We start from the raw sequence: 18737 nt of genomic DNA, 5'->3' as shown, positions 1-18737 counted from the left end.
AGGCAGTGACAGCTTCCTTACTTTGTCAGGATATTGATGACTAGTGTGTTGCCAGGACAAAGAAATATATTTATCATTTTTTATCCACTTACTTTGAAATTAATCAGAGGAAATGTATGTTCGATTTATAATATTTCTGGTAGCGATATCAAGAAAACTAAAGAATTACCCTGTTTTGTACATTTTTTGGTAAGTGTAATAATCCCTACCATAATTTGCTTGCCTTTATTAACAAGGGTAGCAACCTTGAAATGTTTATGTATGTTCAAGTGATACTGATTCTTAAATTTCTGGATTTGTCTAGTCAGTATGCCATAACAGGCTACATTTTAGTGTGTGTGTGTGTGTGAGAGAGAGAGAGAGAATTGGAGTGGTTGTTTTGGAAGCAAGAATGCTGAACTATCTTCAATATTCATAAGATTTTCATCAGCTAATGTTTTCACATGTCCCACATATTGAGAGAATGTGTTTTAAGTCAGACAGGTCAGAATTTAAATTTAGCTGTTGTACTTAACTGCCTGGATATGTTGTTCAACTTTTAGTACCTTGGTGTTCTCAGTAAGGAAATTGAGATAATAATAATAAGATTTAGAAATAATGTACCAGAAATATTAAATACAGTGTTTGACATTGTGTTTTACATAGATGGCAAAGAGAGCATGTTTTCTTTCACTTTGGAGATCTTTGATGGTAAAAAAAAAATATTTGCTATGTTAAGATTGAATTCTTTGGCCCTTATACCTGCACATGCTTAGATAACTGACCATAATTAGTTCTGATCTCTGAACTACAGGGACACAGAATATTTCTCATTAACAAAGCACCGAACTTGGGTCAGAAACATGGAGATAAAGCCATCTTCAAGACTTTAGTCAAGTTACTGATGTTCCCTCAGTCTCCTTTTATCTCATCTGTACAACTGAGAGGTTTTAAGACCTATCTCACAGGGTTAATGGAATGAAAGGAGCTGGTATATTTTATGTGCTTTGCTAACTCTAAGGCACTAGACTAGCTACTGAAGTTACTTTTTTAAGGACAGATAAAATTATTTGCATGGATGACAATAAATCTTAAAAAGTTCAGGCTTCCCATGGGGGAACACTGAACTGTTAGAGCTGTCTGCTATAGTGAAATATTATTTCTGTTATCAGGCCTGAATAAGTTAAGAACAAACAAACACGGAATGCCTGAAGTGATTAAGCCATTTCTCATTTTAACTGTAAAACCAATGTTTTGGCTAATCTTTGAAAAGACTTCTAAGTTTCTCTTCTAATCACCAGTCTGTTAATCAGTAAACTTCACGTCTGATTAAAATCTCTGGATTAGGTGCCATCAGTATCTGTTCATGTAACTTTCATGGTCTGTTAGTCACTGAAAACACATTTTGTTAGTGAGCAGAGCTGTGGTGTAGGTGTCTGATGTCTGACCCTCAGTGTCTGGACTCATTTTTCTCATCAGCTCCTTTTGTGTGGGACTTTTGATGAATCACAGAAGCCCGCTGGGTCTTGGGCATTAAATGTACAGAATCCTCCTCTAGACCCTTGTCTCATGCATGCTTGGGAGAACCTTTACCTTTTGAAGTGATGCCAGGGAGAGAGTGAGACTTGAGAATAGAAATGGTCCATGGTCAAAGGTTTCCAACAAGAAGGTGAAATGGTAGCATATGAGCCCTGATGAGCTGAGTGTGTTGGACGAAACAAAAATTCAATCCCTCGCATTAAGAAGGTGGGAGCTGAAGAGATAAATGAGACCAGAATGGAGAAATTATGACACTGATGAAAGTCAAGTGTCAGGGCTCCTTCTTCATGCAGTAAGCCCCCGACACAGCTCCAGAAAGTTCCGAGGAACTGGTCGTGTTTGTGGCATCTGTTGCTTTTTCACCATTTGTCATTTGTTGTGGCTTTTTTTGTCCTTTTAACAGATATTCACTTGTATCCCATTTTGTATTCATAACTTTATATTTTTCCTTAAAACCGCGTAAGCCTCACCCCCTGCAAAACTTGAATTCATCCCTGCATGAGATGTTTCTTAATGGGAAGGACACTGAAGTATGTACTGTAGAATTATAAGAATGTATTGGGGTGCCATGGTAATATTCTGAGGTTAGATGGAGGTAAAACAAAACAAAATGAAACACAACAGGGAGTTGGCGAGAAGGTTGTTGTCAGGGAGTGGTGGTGCTATTATTAGGAATATCAGAAATAATGAAGAGTATATATGGGCTACAACATGTGTTCAGTAACTACTCTGCACAGGTCTATCCTAGAACGATATGATGCTATCCTGCCTATAGTCTAGAAAGGCACTGGTTAAAAAGTACTCACTGTGGAGGGTCTAAGTGAATAAAAATATAAAATAATTCTGAGGAGATAATTTTTCCTTTTTTAAGGAAAAAAAATCGTTTTTTAGTGACTTTTTATGAGCACTTTATGGTTTTTTTTTTGGTTGTGTTAAGAGGACTATAGAAATTCAGAACACCCTGGTGTATTCCGCGTGCCTTAGAAACCAGTACAATAACTAAGTGGAGATTACAGATATGCCCCCTCCCATCCCAAAGAATCCTAGGTAACCTTCCAGTAATTTCTAACAGCAGATTGTAAACTCAGGGCAAGGAGCTGTCCAGGAACTGAAACAGATCTTTCCCAGCTTTCATTTATTTCATTGTTAACTTTTATAGTTATGACATTCTGCTGTGCTCCAGCTAGAGCGATGAGTGTTGAAACAGAAAGAATGTTCTGCAGAAATGCAGGTTTTTACGTTTTCATGCCAGCACTCAATGATTTCAGATTAAAGACTTTTCATATGTATAGTAAATTACACTGAGCATTGGAAGAAAATAAGATTTCTTTCTTAAGCTCCTTTTGTTTTATTTTACTCTTTAGTCTTTCCTAGATCCTCCTCATCCTCCTTCATGGTGCTTGAGTCTTCTGAGGTCTATGACTTTACTTCTATCATTTTTTTTTTAGTACTTGCTGGATAGAGTGATCTCCCTTGACCCTGTGGGGACATAAATGAAGAAAGCATGGACTGTACCTTTTAGCAGGCGAGACAGAAAATAGAAAAACTATTTATAAGAAGCCTATATTTAATGGTGGTGTGCGCTACGGAGAGGAATCCAGCAGGAGCAGAGATACGCCTGTAGAGGGGGTGGGCTTGCAACTTTAGAGGGTGTTCGTGGAGGGCCTCACCCAGAAGGCTGGAACAGAGTAAAGTGCCCAGGGACAGGAAAGACAGAGCCAGAAGGTATCAGTATTCCAGCAAACAAATGAAAAGGGCGGAGGCCCAGAGCAAGATCATGCCTGGTGTGTGGGAGGAAAGCGGAGACAGCAAGGAGCCCAGCGTGTTGGGAGCTAGCGAGCATGTGAGAGACAGCAGCGGAGGTTCCGGTCCAAGCAGTCACAGAGATCGAATCTTGTGGGCCATTGTCAGGACTTCAGCTTCTGCTCATGTGCGATGAGAAGCCCCTGGGCTGACACATAGGAATACATCTCTCTTTCTCTCTTCAAGTAAATAAATAAATCTTTTTTTTTTTTAAGGGGGGATGGGGTACCTGGGGGTTTACCTGAGCACAGGTTGAGCATCTGACTCTTGGTTTCAGCTTGGGTCATGATATCAAGGTTGTGAGATGGAACCCCTCGTTGGGCTCAAGTCTCAGCAAGGAGTCTGTGGAGAGTCTTTCTTTCCCCCTTCTCCTGCCCCTCCCTCTACTTGTGCATGCACACTCTCTCTCTTTCTCTCCAAAGAAATAAATCTTTTTTAAAAAACTTAAGGGCGCCTGGGTGGCTCAGTGGGTTAAGCCGCTGCCTTTGGCTCAGGTCATGATCTCAGGGTCCTGGGATCGAGTCCCGCATCGGGCTCTCTGCTCAGCAGGGAGCCTGCTTCCTTCTCTCTCTCTCTCTGCCTGCCTCTCATTGTACTTGTAATTTCTCTCTGACAAATAAATAAATAAAATCTTTAAAAAAAAATAAAAAACTTAAATAGGGGGTGCCTGGGTGGCTCAGTGGGTTAAAGCCTCTGCCTTCGGATCAGGTCATGATCCCAAGGTCCTGGGATTGAGCCCCACATCGGGCTCTCTGCTCGGCAGGGAGCCTGCTTCCTCCTCTCTCTCTGCCTGCCTCTCTGTCTACTTGTGATCTTTGTCTGTCAAATAAAGAAATAAAAAATCTTAAAAAAAAAAAAAACTTAAATAGGAATAGTCTGAGTGCTGTAACTAGGATAGTTTGAAGGAGTGAAGGATAGCAAGACAGCAGTTAGGAAACTAAGGAATTAACCCAGGTGTGAGATGTGGCTCTTCAGACCAAGGTGGAAATAGGGACATAATGATAAAGTGTTATATTACATTGTGTATATATTTGTGTACACACACAGCCAATACAACGTGTGTGTTAAATTTTGGCTGAGTGGAAATGACCTCACCGTTTTCACTCATTTGTTCCTAGACATAGTATTCAGAATTAGCAAGCCAAAAGCCCCTCTCCCATATTTTGAAATCATAAATCCCTATATACTATAACAGTCCTACAGAGTGAAACATGGAAGAGACTGACCCAAAACTGCCAGAAGTGGGAGGGCCACAGGGCAAGAAAGGTGTAGGCCCTCTCCAAACTGCAAATGTTATTAAAGTGATAATTTGATGATTGTAAACCTTGCCTCTTATGTCTTATGTCATCAAATGAGTTGAGTCTGAGTGCATGGTGATCTACTAGGCCCATGGTGGACATACACCAACCTTTCTGGTCTCATTTCTCTCTTCAGCCCATGTAATCATCTCACCTTCTTAATGCTAAGGCTTGAATTTTCATTTTATACTTAAAGCAGAGGAGGTGGTCCATACTCATTCCCATTTCTCAGCTTCCTACCCACCAGCCCCCCAGAGTTCTCAAATCCTGGAGCCAGAGTTTTGTTTACCTTCCATGATGCTCCTACGCTTCTCTGGGAGAAAGCATTTTGGGAGTCATAAACTGATTGACCTTAGTGACCCAGAATCTAGTCCTCTCTCTGACACCCATTAAATCTCTGACACCCATTAAGTCTACTCAATGTGGTAAGTTTTATCATAATCAAATGAATTCACTTATTTTATTTTTGCACTTAATTCTAAAATATTAGCTATAAAAATAGTCAAGATTTTAGAATTGGGTTCTGTGTATCTTAAACAGAAAAAAAAGCCCTTAGAATGCCAGTTTTCCTGAATTTAGATGAGGAATCGGGAGGGCTGGCTTTTGGAACTACCACTAAATGTAATTTCTAAAGCTGAGGTTTCACATCTGTAAAAGTAGGGTAAGTTACACTTATCTTACCGATTTAACTGGAATGCTATGAAGATAAAATGAGAAAAAGTAGGGAAAATGATTTTGTAAAAAAATAAAGTCCCATATTGTTTCTATTAACATAAGTGAAATGGGTCTGATTTTGCTTCTTTTAATCAAAAGGACTTCTTATAATTAGCCAGTATATGTACAAACATCCTTCATAATTCATAGTACATATTGCTGTTAGTTTTTGTAGTTGTGATCATGTATGCTTATGAATTAGGAGAAATAATTTCTCTTCATGAATTTTTGAGAGCCGGAGGGAAAATAGTGGAGTTTTATTTTACATCAGTGGGTAGATATTGATGTTAAACTGTTGTCTTCTGCAGCAGAAGTGGCTCGGACTTTTGTTTTCAGCTGGGTCATGATCTGGGCAGGATCCAGCCCTGCTGGGCTCTGTGCTCTGAGCTCATTTGGGAATAAGCTCAGGATTCTCTCTCCTCTTCTCCCCCTCCTTCTCCTCCCTCCTCCACCTCCACCATCCTCCACCTCCGCCCGCCCTCCCCCGCAAATGCTCGTGCTGGCGCCCACTCTCTCTCTCAGATCAATAAAATCTTTTTTTCAAATGTTGTCTTCTTAGGCAATTTTGTTTTTTTAATGGAAAAAATCAGTTATTGTAATGTGTTTCATATTATTATATAGATAGAAATATCATTTTACATATTAAAAGTGATTTAGAACTTTTGGAATGAAATTCTGCCATTACATGGTATTTGTTATTTATTGAACATCTCTCAGGCCAATGTAAATTATTTGCTAATTCTTCTTTGATATGTGAGAAATAAAATATTGACAATTCTTATGAAGTAATGATTCACTTTATTTCTTTAAGATTCTCTCAGGATGATAAAATGTTTATTGATTTTTTTATTGTTTGAAATGGCTTCCTTATTCTATTTATATCCTTTAGTGCCTCAAATGGTGAAAGAATTTATACATTAAAGGTTCACCATTTTACTTTCGATTATACCATTCATAATAATGATATAGTATCCTTGACTCAAAAATAAGCAAAATATTGTTATAATATTGTAATTTGTTGTAGTATTTCTAGTGATGAGTACTTAGGTCAGGATAAAATCTCCTACTTCTCTGTCAAAAGAAAAATTCTGTTTTCTTATATAGACTAAGTATATTTGCATTTACCTTTTGCTTTTAAATTTTGTTTGGGAGATTTCTTTTTAGAATTTTCCTTTTCTGAAATACAATTTTCTTTTTATCGGATTTGACACGTGATTTAAAGTTACAGTTCAGTAATCAAAGTTTTGTGCATTCTATCTGTCAACTAATGTTTGAACTGGAACTTATATTGTCTGTATGTATGTTAATTCTCAGTGGAGAGGAGGATGATGGTGTTGATATTGCCACTGATCCAAATAACTCCTGTATTTTGTAGAAAACTCCTTTTCCTAGAATAAAGTGACAATATGTTGGGTTGAAATCTGTTGTCTGAGTAGTGGGATACATTTAAATAACATTTTAAAAAGAGCAGTACAGAATATATGAATATTAAAAAGGTTAAGAACATAATTAAAGTTAAAATCCTTAGTGGTTCAGTAGGGATACTTAAAGCAGAGGAGGTCACAGTTAAGGCAAGCATTTCTCTTGGACAGTTGCATCCTGTAGCCTCGCTTCCTATGTCCATTCAATTAACTATGAATCTATATATTCATGAGTGCCTTTAGGATTAGTGGATTACACTCTATTTAATGGTATTGATCTGGTAATACCATTGAATTACGAAGTTACTTGAAAATATCCATTTTGTTCTAACAAAATGAATTGGGAAATTAAGAGTTTATAAATTTATGAACTTCAGTCTACTTCAGATGAGATGTTAACATCACATACCTATCATTGGATAGCCCCATATATTATATGATTTTCCTGGAATTATTAACATTTTACTAATCTACTCATATCCTTTTTCTTGTCTTATTAAGCTACATCCTATTTTAATCTGTTTTAAATAATATATCTAATTCTAAAAACCATAAACTGTGGCCATAGAGTGACATTAGCATCTATACTAATCTTTCCAGGAAATACTAGACTGTAGTATTAGATTATTATAGAGTTTATAGTAATTAGATTATTATAGAGTTTATTATCTATATATAGTATTAGATTATTATAGAGTTTATAGTGATTAGAAACATTACAAACACAATCCTATCATGATAATCTTCTTCAAGTTGAACCACAAATCACAGCTAATTATATACTCCTTTTTACCTTGACTCTATTTAAAAAGCATGAATTTTCAATAGCCCACCTTGTCTCATATAGGATTTTCTTTCCTTTTTAAAGGCTGAACAGTATTCTACTGTATATAAAGCATGTTTCATTTATCATTTATCTGTAATGGATATTTAGGTTATTTCAATGTTTTGACTATTGTGTATGTAACTATAATGAGCATGGTCCTGCTACTATCTCTTTGAGATCCTGATTTCAATTATTTTGGATAAATACCCAGAAATGGGATTGCTATATCATGGGGTAAATGTGTTTTTTTTTTTTTAATTTTTTATTTTTTATAAACATATATTTTTATCCCCAGGGGTACAGGTCTGTGAATCACCAGGTTTACACACTTCACAGCACTCACCAAAGCACATACCCTCCCCAATGTCCATAATCCCACCCCCTTCTCCCAAACCCCCTCCCCCCGGCAACCCTCAGTTTGTTTTGTGAGATTAAGAGTCACTTATGGTTTGTCTCCCTCCCAATCCATCTTGTTTCATTTATTCTTCTTCTACCCACTTAAGCCTCCATGTTGCATCACCACTTCCTCATATCAGGGAGATCATATGATAGTTGTCTTTCTCTGCTTGACTTATTTCGCTAAGCATGATACGCTCTAGTTCCATCCATGTTGTTGCAAATGGCAAGATTTCATTTCTTTTGATGGCTGCATAGTATTCCATTGTGTATATATACCACATCTTCTTGATCCATTCATCTGTTGATGGACATCTAGGTTCTTTCCATAGTTTGGCTATTGTGGACATTGCTGCTATAAACATTCGGGTGCATGTGTCCCTTTGGATCACTACATTGGTAAATGTGTTTTTAATGTTTAGAAAGCATCATACTGTTTTTCAAAAGGGCTGCACCATTTTGTATTCCAACCAAGTACAAGATTCTGATTTTTCTTCTCTTTACCAACACTTACTGTCTTTTTTTTTTTAATTTTATAATGGCCATTCTAACAGGTGTGATTTTTATTTGAATTTCCTTGATAATTAGTGACATTGGGTAATCCATCCTACATTATTTTCCCTTATAACAGCGTTCAGCGTAATTTCCCATCAGTGTGCATGTGCAAGTGTGCTATTCGCTTATTTTCTGGGAGTGGAATGGAAACATTCCACTTTCCATGATAAGAAAGTCAATTAGCCTTTTTTCATTCCTAATTGACATTGTTTATCCACCAAAAAATGGTGCATCCCACAAAAACTATCTGTTTGTTCAACTGTCTTTTCATTTTTTACATGTCCAAGTCTTCAAATAAAATTGTCGTATAGAGATTTACCTGGGTGTTTAAGTCATTTAAGCATCTGCCTTCAGTTCAGATCATGATAGCAGGTTCTGGGATCAAGTCCCCCACCAGGGTCCTTGCTAAGCCAGGGAGCCTGCTTCTCCATCTCCCTCCTGCTTCTCCTGCTTGTATGCATGCATGTGCTCTCTCGCTCTCTCTGACAAATAAATAAATAAAATCTTAAGAAAAAATAGTCGTATAGATAAGAAATATATTTTTTAAACTATCTTTTCATTATAATTAAGATGGATTTATAAAAAAATGTATGTGTTTTTTGTGCTAGATTTTACCTATTTGAGCACCATTTCTACGTAGATGCACTATGAGGTAGGTTTAGTTAGCATAAACTGAATGAGATTTTCTATGTGCTGAAACTAGCATTAGCCTGAGAGATAGGTGAAGTTCATTCTTCTGCACTACCATTAACTAACTGTGTGCTGTTGGACATCTTGTCACCTCATGTTTCACTTTTCTAATGTATTCTATAAGAAATGAAAACTAGAGCATCTGCACAGATCTTGCTTGCTTTGTAACGTGAGTCTGTAAAATAGTTGTGACCTACTTTTACAACACATTTTATTTATATGATTCTTTTTCAGTGCCTTTTTTATTGTTGACCATTAATACTGCAAAACATGTGCTAATCTATGTTCTTTGTGATTTTGTTTTTTGTGATTAGAACTAAACCTATTGTAGATCTGTGAGTATAAAAGTCATTGACTCTAAATATTTCAGTGTATTCAACCTAGAAAAAAAATAGTGGGCCTGCCCAGATTATTCAACTAATGTCTTTGATAATTCTTGGATTTTTTTTTCCTACTTGCAATGTTGTGAGAATTTTTTTTATTTTGCAATTATTTATATTTATATATAATTTATATATGCATGCCACACTTTGCTTACTTTGCTTGTTTTTATAAAAAGTGTGAATGAAAGAAGAAATATGGGAAGTGAATCACTCCAGACCCCATCCCAAATTAATGACAGTTTTAAATACAGAATTCCACTTCTTTAATTATGAGCTATCGAAAAATTGGGTGCCTGGGTGGCTCATTCAGTTGAGTGTTTGACTCCTGATCTCAGCTCAGGTCTTGATCTCAGGGTCCTGAGTTCAGGTCCCATGTTGTATATCTATATAAGCTGTATAACATTACTCAAAGAACTCTTATAGTTGTATTATCATAGCATATACTTTTCCTTAACAATCTGTTTCATTTACATTGGGCTTGTTTACTCAGTATAAAAATATGCAATAGTTTTAAGCAAAGAAGTAGAAAGTTACTCCACATCTCATGTATATATATATATATAGATAGATAGATATATAGATATACATACATACACACACACACATACACACACACACAAATATATATGTTTAATACTACTGAAATTTGGAAGAATGTATATTTATAAAATTTACATTAAATATTCTAAGGAGTTTAATTCTATTATCAATATACTGTGAAGACAGGATATTGTGATAGATCACATTTTTTAAAATGTATAACTTAATAGAGTTAAAATTTTAGTATTTCAGGTTAAAAACAGCTTTTGGTTTGAATGGCACTGGCACTGATTTTTTTTTTTTTTTAATTACTTTAGAAAGAGGGAATGGGGGTAGGCAGAAAGAGAGGGAGAGAATTTCAAGTAGACTCCACGCTGAGTGTGGAGCCTGATGCAGGGCTCAATCTCACAACCCTGAGAACATGACCTGAACTGAAACCAAGAGTTCATCACTTAACCAACTGGACCACCCAGGCATGCCCAGCTTCTAAGTTTAAACCAAATTTTGATTCAGACTACAAATTGAGTATTCCAGCCCCTGAGTTATCCAATCCAGACGCAAATGTGGCAATGGCCAAAAAAGATAAACTAGATAGGGTATTCCCTGGGGGCCCTGGGGTGTCAACACCAGCCCCGGGAGCCTGAACAATGACCACAGAGAGCAGTGAGAGGGAAGATGGCGAATGCAGAAGAGGAAAATTAGATGACATGATCCCTATGCTTGAACATCTTACTATATATGTAAGGTAAATTTGTGGATAAGGAAAAATAATGAAAAACAGTGTGTAAATTTCAGAATCCAAACTATTTTTTCACATCTTCATATAAAGCTCCCTCTCAAAAATTGCATTTTCATAAATTATAAACAACCAGTTGTTTTTTCATTGTGCCGTAGTCATAGACTTCTCCCCCTCGTAGAGTCGAAATAAACTGAAAAAGTGATCTAGCAATATCCTCCCCCTTGAGGAAGCCAAGGAAGGCAAATTAGCCAGTTTGCTGAAGGTCACAACGTCTAGTAAATAGCCAAGCTAAATGTGAACACAATATGATTATTGAGAAGAGAAAGTATCAGCAGTCAGCAGTACCTTGGTTCTTAAAACACATTTCTGAAAGAGTATTTGTCTTTCTGAAAATAGCATATATATTCCTTATTAAAAGAAGGGTAGATTTTAATTTTTTAATGTTAAATATCAGATACATTCACATCATTGCATTTGAAAGTATTATTAGACTATTGGTTAAAAAACTAAAATGTAACATTTTATTGTAGCCCTTTTGAAGCAATTCAGACTACATTCTCAATAAAAGGAAATTCAGATTATCTTCCTTTCAGTGTATCTCTGGAGTCATTGTCCTTGTTAATGGAAGTTGTTCTGATGGCCTCTTCAAGTTGTAAAATCATTTTTTAAAATTTAATTGTATTTAAATTCAATTAGTTAACATATAGTATACTATTAGTTTCTGGAGTAGAGTTCTGTGATTCATCAATTGTAGGTAACACCAGTGCTTATTACTTCAAGTGCCCTGTGAGATCATTTTAAATTCAACTCATTCGGGTGAACCAGGGAAATGGGGCTCCTGCAAATGCCTAAGGTTGGATACCTCTAGAGTGTGGAGAGTGAGGAGGGAAAAAGCAGGCAGAGAGAGACTGCTTCTGTGAAAGTCACTCCAGGTTTAAGTATGTTATGTACCAAGGCTCTGTTTTAAGTTTTGATCGAACTATGTATTCCAAGAGTAAAAATAAGAGTCGATCATAATGACAGTGACAAAAATGGCAACATTATTATGAGATTAGCTCTTCAAGAAGATACTTTACAACCTTAAGATTTTATGCTTCTAGATGAGTTTTCTTGGAAAAATACATCTGAGTTTTTAATGTCTTGTCATGACTGAGGGAGTCTCCTTTGTCCTGTAAATAGACAGGACACTATCCAAATATTATTTTTTCCCCTTACACTTCCCTTTCCTCCACTCTTTTTTCCCTCCCTGATATTCTATTCTTCTGCCATTTTTTTCTTTCCTTCCTTTATGTTAATGTATAAATTGGTTAAAGTTCTAAAATACTTAAAAAAAACCTGTATAGTAGAATAAAATATATCTATCTATGTATTTTTCTTATATTAACATTCCATCACTTGAAAATGAATGAGTAATTAGTATAACTGATGTGGACAATATATTGGACCCCTGAAACTCACTTGCAAGGTTTGTTCACAATTTAGAAACCCAAGGCAAATGACCATTTCAGATTCTGAGTTTTTGCTGCTGCTGCTGATTTATAAATGACTTTTGAGAGCTAATGTCCAGATTTAGGAAATTAATCTATAGTCATGGTTAATAATATCAATGGAGAAAAGTACAACATAAAGTATTATTAATTTATGATATACATTTATTTTTTAAATTAAGTTTGGGTTTTGTTTTGTTCTGTTCTATTACCCCAAAGGCATTAGATTCTCATTCCATAGCATGCCAGCCTCACTGGTTCATGTAGTTTCCCTCGTGTGTGTGTGTGTGTCTATAGGTGTGTTTGGTTTTTGTGTTTGTTTTTTTGTTCATTTATTAACTCATTCATTTTCTTTCAACTCATTTTCTTTTCCCACTTCCTTCCTCTGTTCATGAGCAACTATTTATAATTTATGTAATTTCTGTTATTTTTTTGGAAAATAAATAATGTACCTGGGTACAAGTAGCATTTTAATGTACATGAGATGCCCTTGTCCTGTAGACAGATCCTATTTCTCACTTGGTTTCAATTGGAAAATAGTTTTAAGGTGAATCCACCTTTTGGTTAACACCTGGTCTGGTCTTTTTCTACACCCTCGCCAGGTATTTCCATCTGGAGCACTTACACTATACTCTCATTGTCCCACTTCTCCTAATACTGCCTCCACCCACAAATAGACACTCAGCAAGATTGTCTGAGTCAATATGGTATACATGGGTTTAATTTCATGATGTTCTGCTACATTGCCCTCCAGAGGGGTACACTTATCTGCATTCCCATTAAAATAATTGCATCTTTATAAATTGTAGACAAGCGGTTGTTTTATTTTCCTGTGACATAGTCATAGTATTCTCACATCACATAGTATTCTCACAAAGTGGGGTATGTCTGAACATCATCCAGTAAGTTTAATCTCCTTTGGATATACCTTTGAAGTCAGGGTCCCCTGATCCTACATCCCAGTCAGCACATAGTATTTTCTGGTTTTTAAACTTTTTGCAATATGATGAGAGCTAAGGAGTATGTCATTATTGCTTTAACTTGTACTTTCTAATCATTATTGAGTCTGGGTCTTTTTATATATACCTTTAACACTTTTAAAATTCTTTCTCTCTGGATCATCTTAGTTTTACTAACTTCCAGGATGTTTCTGCTTCTGCTTTTTTCTAGTAGAGTATCATTTTTTTATTAATTTTTTTGACAGCATACAATATTAGACACAAGATGGTGATCACCACGTAAGTGACTAATTGTGCAGTGCCACTTACTAGATCCAGAAAAAATAGTTGTGCAATAAAAAAAGTAATGGGTTTTATATATGTTTGGATATACCTATGATTTCAACTGTTAGCTCATTAATTTTAATCCATAAGATGTTTGTGATATAAGGGTAAATAATAAATATAGACAAAGAAATAACACACATGAACTTGTGCATTATAAAGAATAGCATTTACCAATTTTAGGAGATATAAAGTTAAGGAATCCAGAAATTATAAAAACCCATAGTTGAGAATGTTTTATGCTGAGTGATATTTTTTTAATTCAAACATTACCTGACTATTGTCTTTTTTGGTGTTTGATAACATGTTAAGTATAAGATTGTAAGCAACATATCCTGTCATTAGTTGTTGCACATTGAATAAAAATTCAGTTGCCTATACTAATGGCTTATTAAAAGCCATTAGTATAGGCACTTTATAGGGATATAATTGAAACATCATTCTGTCCACTATCAAAGTTGAACAATTCATTAACATACATGTTGATTGAATTTAAATATAAAGAAAATGTAAATGCTGAATAATAGATATAGACATGCATGTATATGCTGTATTCCAGGAATTATTTCTAAAACAAAGTCACAGTACAGTTATCTTCAGATTGACTCTGCTTCCATTTAATCAATTAAATGATAAAATATTACTTTACTGAACCTCAATATAGCATGATCATGTTCAACAAATGTTTATGTGCATTTTAAAATAGTTTATAGGATTTTGCAATTAACATTTTTCAAGAATGTTATATTTCAGATCATATCATACTTAATCCTTACAATTATTAGAACCTTCTTATGAATTAATAAGGAGTGATGGGTTATATTCACTTGGTTTCTTTAGTATGGTTCTTGTAGGATTTGTTAGGGATTTGGAGAGGTGGTGGATAGGAAAGGTGTTACTAAAGGACTAGTCGCAATTCACCACATTCTCTGTAGTATCTGATACTCACCATTGGAACCAAGTACTGGCAAAATCTTTTGAACCACAGTCCTGCACAAACTCTGGTGGAAAACCAAATGAAGAGAAAAGAAACTTGGTCTGTGTATCATGGAACAGAACAGGTGGTATATTTTATGACCTCAGGTGTATTTCTACACAAGATTCTAGTTATTTGTTGTGGGTTTTTTTTTTCCAGCAATTTTATTAAAGATTTTAAATAGTTTTCCCTTTTTAATACTAGAAGCATTTTTTAATTTCATTAAATAATTATGTTTTGTAAATTTGCCCCTTTATTTTGAGAGGTGAAAAATAAACAAGTTAATCCAAGAAAAGAAGCATGAAGATTATGCAGCTGTTTCTTTTCATAGAATACGCTCTTGCCGAAAAGTGACAATGCAATTATAACACTATAATTTGTTTCAATTCAAAATCATCTGTATATAAATATACTCTTTATGCTGACTTTTTCTTTAAAAAGTGTGTTTTTCAGTGTGCTCTTCCTTTTGTACTGCTGTATTTTTCTTTAGTGATATCATCGTTGTCTCTTATGTAATTTTCTCATTTTATATGTACAACAGCCTGGGATTGTTGAATTAAACCTAAGGCCCATCTGAAGATAAAGTTTTGTTGGAGTAAGTTCTAGAAAAGCCATTTTTGTTTGTGTTATTGTGCAATTTTTATGGACTTCTTTTGCCATTTCACTGTAGTAAAAGAATTTACCATACTTGTTTACAACCAGTAATATGCTTTCCAGTGTATATCAAAATCATTTAAAAACTTTCAAAGTTTCAGTTATGCCATGTTTAGAGTTTTCCACTGAAGCCAATGGTGAGCGGTAGGGAATGTCACATAGGCATCTTTGAAGCTCATTAAAAACCAGTTGTTCAAGTGTTTCTTTTTGTTTCAATTATAGCTCAGTTAGAACATACATTTATTTTCTTAGGTAAAGCTGGTAGCACTCACAAATATTTGGGCACTGTAACTTGAATAGTTTCATCTAATTTCTATCCATTTCACATAGATACATATTAGGACCAGATGATTCATGCCAAATATGTACTCCTAGATTATTTGGACAGCTCATGTGAAATGGAGTAAAGAAACAAAATTTAAAATGTGGAAAAATTGTTATTACTTTTTTAGTGAAAATTCTCTTTCTAGACAGAGAGGAAACATGAAATGCCCTCTAATTAATACAGCATACTTGACGCTATCCAGCACAAAAAAAAAGAAAAAAAAAAACTTAGTGTTCTTTGTTGAAACATTATTAGGAATTTCAAAATGGTTACAGTGAACCATTAAACCAAGCATGGGCCTTTCTGAGCACAGGGCCTTGTCCTACCACAAAGGCTACACCCCAGCCACCGCCACCCTTCCTCCCCCTGCCATGAAGCTGTCCTCTCTGTAACATGCCTACTAATTCTACTCAGGCATGCCTTGCATGCAGTGAAGAAAAAGGAAAAAATTCCCCATGGAAATCTGTCTTATCTAAGCAAAGCTGAAGCAATTAACAGTTTCTCAAGGGAACCTTCACAACAAGCTATTAATGACTTTCTTCCTCCTTTCCCATTCCATGATGGAATATGGAAGTGTATACTCTTCTAGATGCTTGTTCCCCATAGGAAAATTATACTGATGCTTGTAATGGTATTTTTTTTCTGACACAAAATTGGCCTAAATAATATATGTTCAATAATGTTTTCTTTATTAAAGCAGTGTAAACAAAATGCATGTGTTTGGTAATATTTAATAGGCTTTCAAAAGCAACATTTTGCATGTTGTAATAGACACATTTGATGAGTTCAGGTGAGTGATGAAAGCAAACTACATATGGTTGTGGTATTAATGTTCCAGAGAACTTTGAACTGTGTTCTCTGAAATGGTGTGCTGAGTTGGTTTTTAAATGTCTTCTATGCCCTACAGACCCCAACTAGAAGTACAACACATGTTTTATTTTATAATTGCATTTGTCTTTTTAGGGATGCAAGTATTGGAGTGGAATGGAATTCCTTTAACTTCTAAAACGTATGAAGAAGTGCAGAGTATCATTAGTCAGCAAAGTGGGGAAGCAGAAATATGTGTAAGACTGTGAGTTTTTCCCCATCTTTTTGTTTCCATTTTTTGGCTATTCATGGCTCTTTTAATTTAAAATTGTTAAGGTGGAACCTTTGCCAGTCAGCAAGATTTACAGTAATTAGAAAATAAAGTGAATACAAGTTTTATAGATTTCTTGTGTTCAGAATCAAAGTCTAAAGCATAGAAAGAATTCAGCTAATTTTGTGTCTGATTATGTCAGTAGTTCTCCCCTTTCATGCTTTTATTGAAACATGCTTCATTTAAACAAAAGCCTGAACCCATTTAGATTTCATGTCTGTGTATAGTATTTCAAAAAGAACTTACACTTAATCCATAAAGATTTCACCTTAAATAATCATTTTTATCAGCTAACTTTTAACAGCATTGCAAATATATATTTGGCTAGAAGGGTGAGCATGCTTGGAAATTGCTTTATATCATTGACCACTTCTCATTTACCTACTGAAAAAAAAAAAATCAGGGTAGTTGGGAATAAAAGGCCTTTTGTCTCCGGTTTCCTCAATTTCTTTCTTAATTTCTTTGTTTTAAATTTTTAGGGACCTCAATATGCTTTCAGACTCTGAAAATCCCCAGCACCTGGAACTTCATGAGCCACCAAAAGCTGGTAGGTGAAAGTCATCTGCTTTCATCCGGGGGTAAAGGGGAAGATGTAGGTGTAATGATAGTTGTAGAAGCAGGTGAAGCCATAGATGAAAATATAAACACAAGCATAGATAGTGTATGGGCAAAATGTATTTATAGACCAAAGTCTATTTATCTACGTAATCATAAGCAGAATCAAAAGCACTACAGAAATGTTTTTTAGCATTCTAGGGGAACACATACTTGTATGTTTGACCCATGAAAGAAATTCATACAGAATCTTGCTGTGTGAGTTTACATTTTTAACTCTTAAAAAATAAACTCATCCCACCAGAGCAATCCATGGAGCCATTTATTTGGGATCTTATAGAATTTTTAGATAATAATTGATTCTTTTTAGCATAACTGGACTATGGAACACTTATTCTTGAACATTTTGATTGCCTTTCCATTGTAAAGGAAAACAAAATCAACATGTAATTTCATAAGGACACGATGAGATTTAACTCTTTCTGAGCTGACAACTAGAGTCTTCTAAACGTAGATCCATTATTCCATGAAAAAATATCACTTCTTTCGTTATTTAACCAGTATTTACTGACCATTTCCTCTGCTACAGCCAGCATTCTCAGAGTCTGAGTGTCTGCACTAAAGAACAGACCCAGGCCTGTAGAACTTTTCATCCATCTGTGCTTGCCAATTACCTTGTCATCTAGAACTCGCATAAACTCCATGGTATTGAGCACCGATGAAACTGAGATACATAGCCACTCCGTTTTGTTGTAGTAGATAAAGCGAAATCCCCAGGGGTTGATCCTAAGCAGTTGGCAGCAGAACTCCAGAAGGTCTCCCTGCAACAGTCACCGCTGGTTCTGTCATCTGTCGTGGAGAAAGGATCTCACGTTCATTCAGGCCCTACATCAGCGGGATCCAGTTCCGTTCCCAGCCCCGGGCAACCTGGGTCCCCCTCCGTGAGCAAAAAGAAACACAGCAGCAGCAAGGTGAGAAGTGACTCTGAGTTACTTATTTTCTTGCTCTTTATTCAGACGAGGACAGAGGAAATCCAGTATCATTTTCTAAGGTGTTTTTCCTGTGGTTTCTCATTGGAGTGAAACAAGAAAATTTCCATTTCTTAGTATATAACTGATCAAAGTGTTATGACAATGATGTATTTCTACATCTCTTTAAATATTTTAGCAGTTATTATTATGAGGCATATGCACAGTGTGTCTAATGCTTCATAATTCTAATGCTTCTTTTTAGTTGTAGTTGTTGAATAAATCTGAGCTTCTTTGTATATGGAACATTAGCTTTGCATCTTTTTGGGAACACAGGATACATATTATGCTGGATTTGGTAATTTAAATAAAAAATATAAAGGACACAGAGATAAAGAATGTAGGACAATGAGAAATGAGGAAAACCTGTAATATAAAATTGCCGCTTTGAATTTTATAACTAATGCC

General features: G+C 35.4%; 1 protein-coding gene across 5 annotated transcripts in view; it reads left to right on the top strand.

Moving 5' to 3' along the window:
- The window catches only part of PCLO (piccolo presynaptic cytomatrix protein), a 408014-nt gene that overhangs the window by 305570 nt on the left and 83707 nt on the right, over nucleotides 1-18737 (top strand). For 3 of the 5 annotated variants that reach the window (XM_045089737.1, XM_045089735.1, XM_045089733.1), the window contains exons 11-13: nucleotides 16572-16680; nucleotides 17226-17293; nucleotides 18058-18272. In XM_045089737.1, coding sequence (XP_044945672.1) covers nucleotides 16572-16680; nucleotides 17226-17293; nucleotides 18058-18272 — 392 coding nt within the window. Of the gene's footprint in view, nucleotides 1-16571; nucleotides 16681-17225; nucleotides 17294-18057; nucleotides 18273-18737 lie in introns of those variants that run through there. The other 2 variants (XM_045089734.1, XM_045089738.1) reach the window with 2 other exon arrangements.

Source organism: Mustela putorius, unplaced genomic scaffold (assembly GCF_011764305.1).
Source record: "Mustela putorius furo isolate JIRA1106 unplaced genomic scaffold, ASM1176430v1.1 tig00003845_pilon_pilon_pilon, whole genome shotgun sequence".
NCBI lineage: Eukaryota > Metazoa > Chordata > Mammalia > Carnivora > Mustelidae > Mustela > Mustela putorius.
This window is presented reverse-complemented; position numbering and strand designations above follow the sequence as displayed.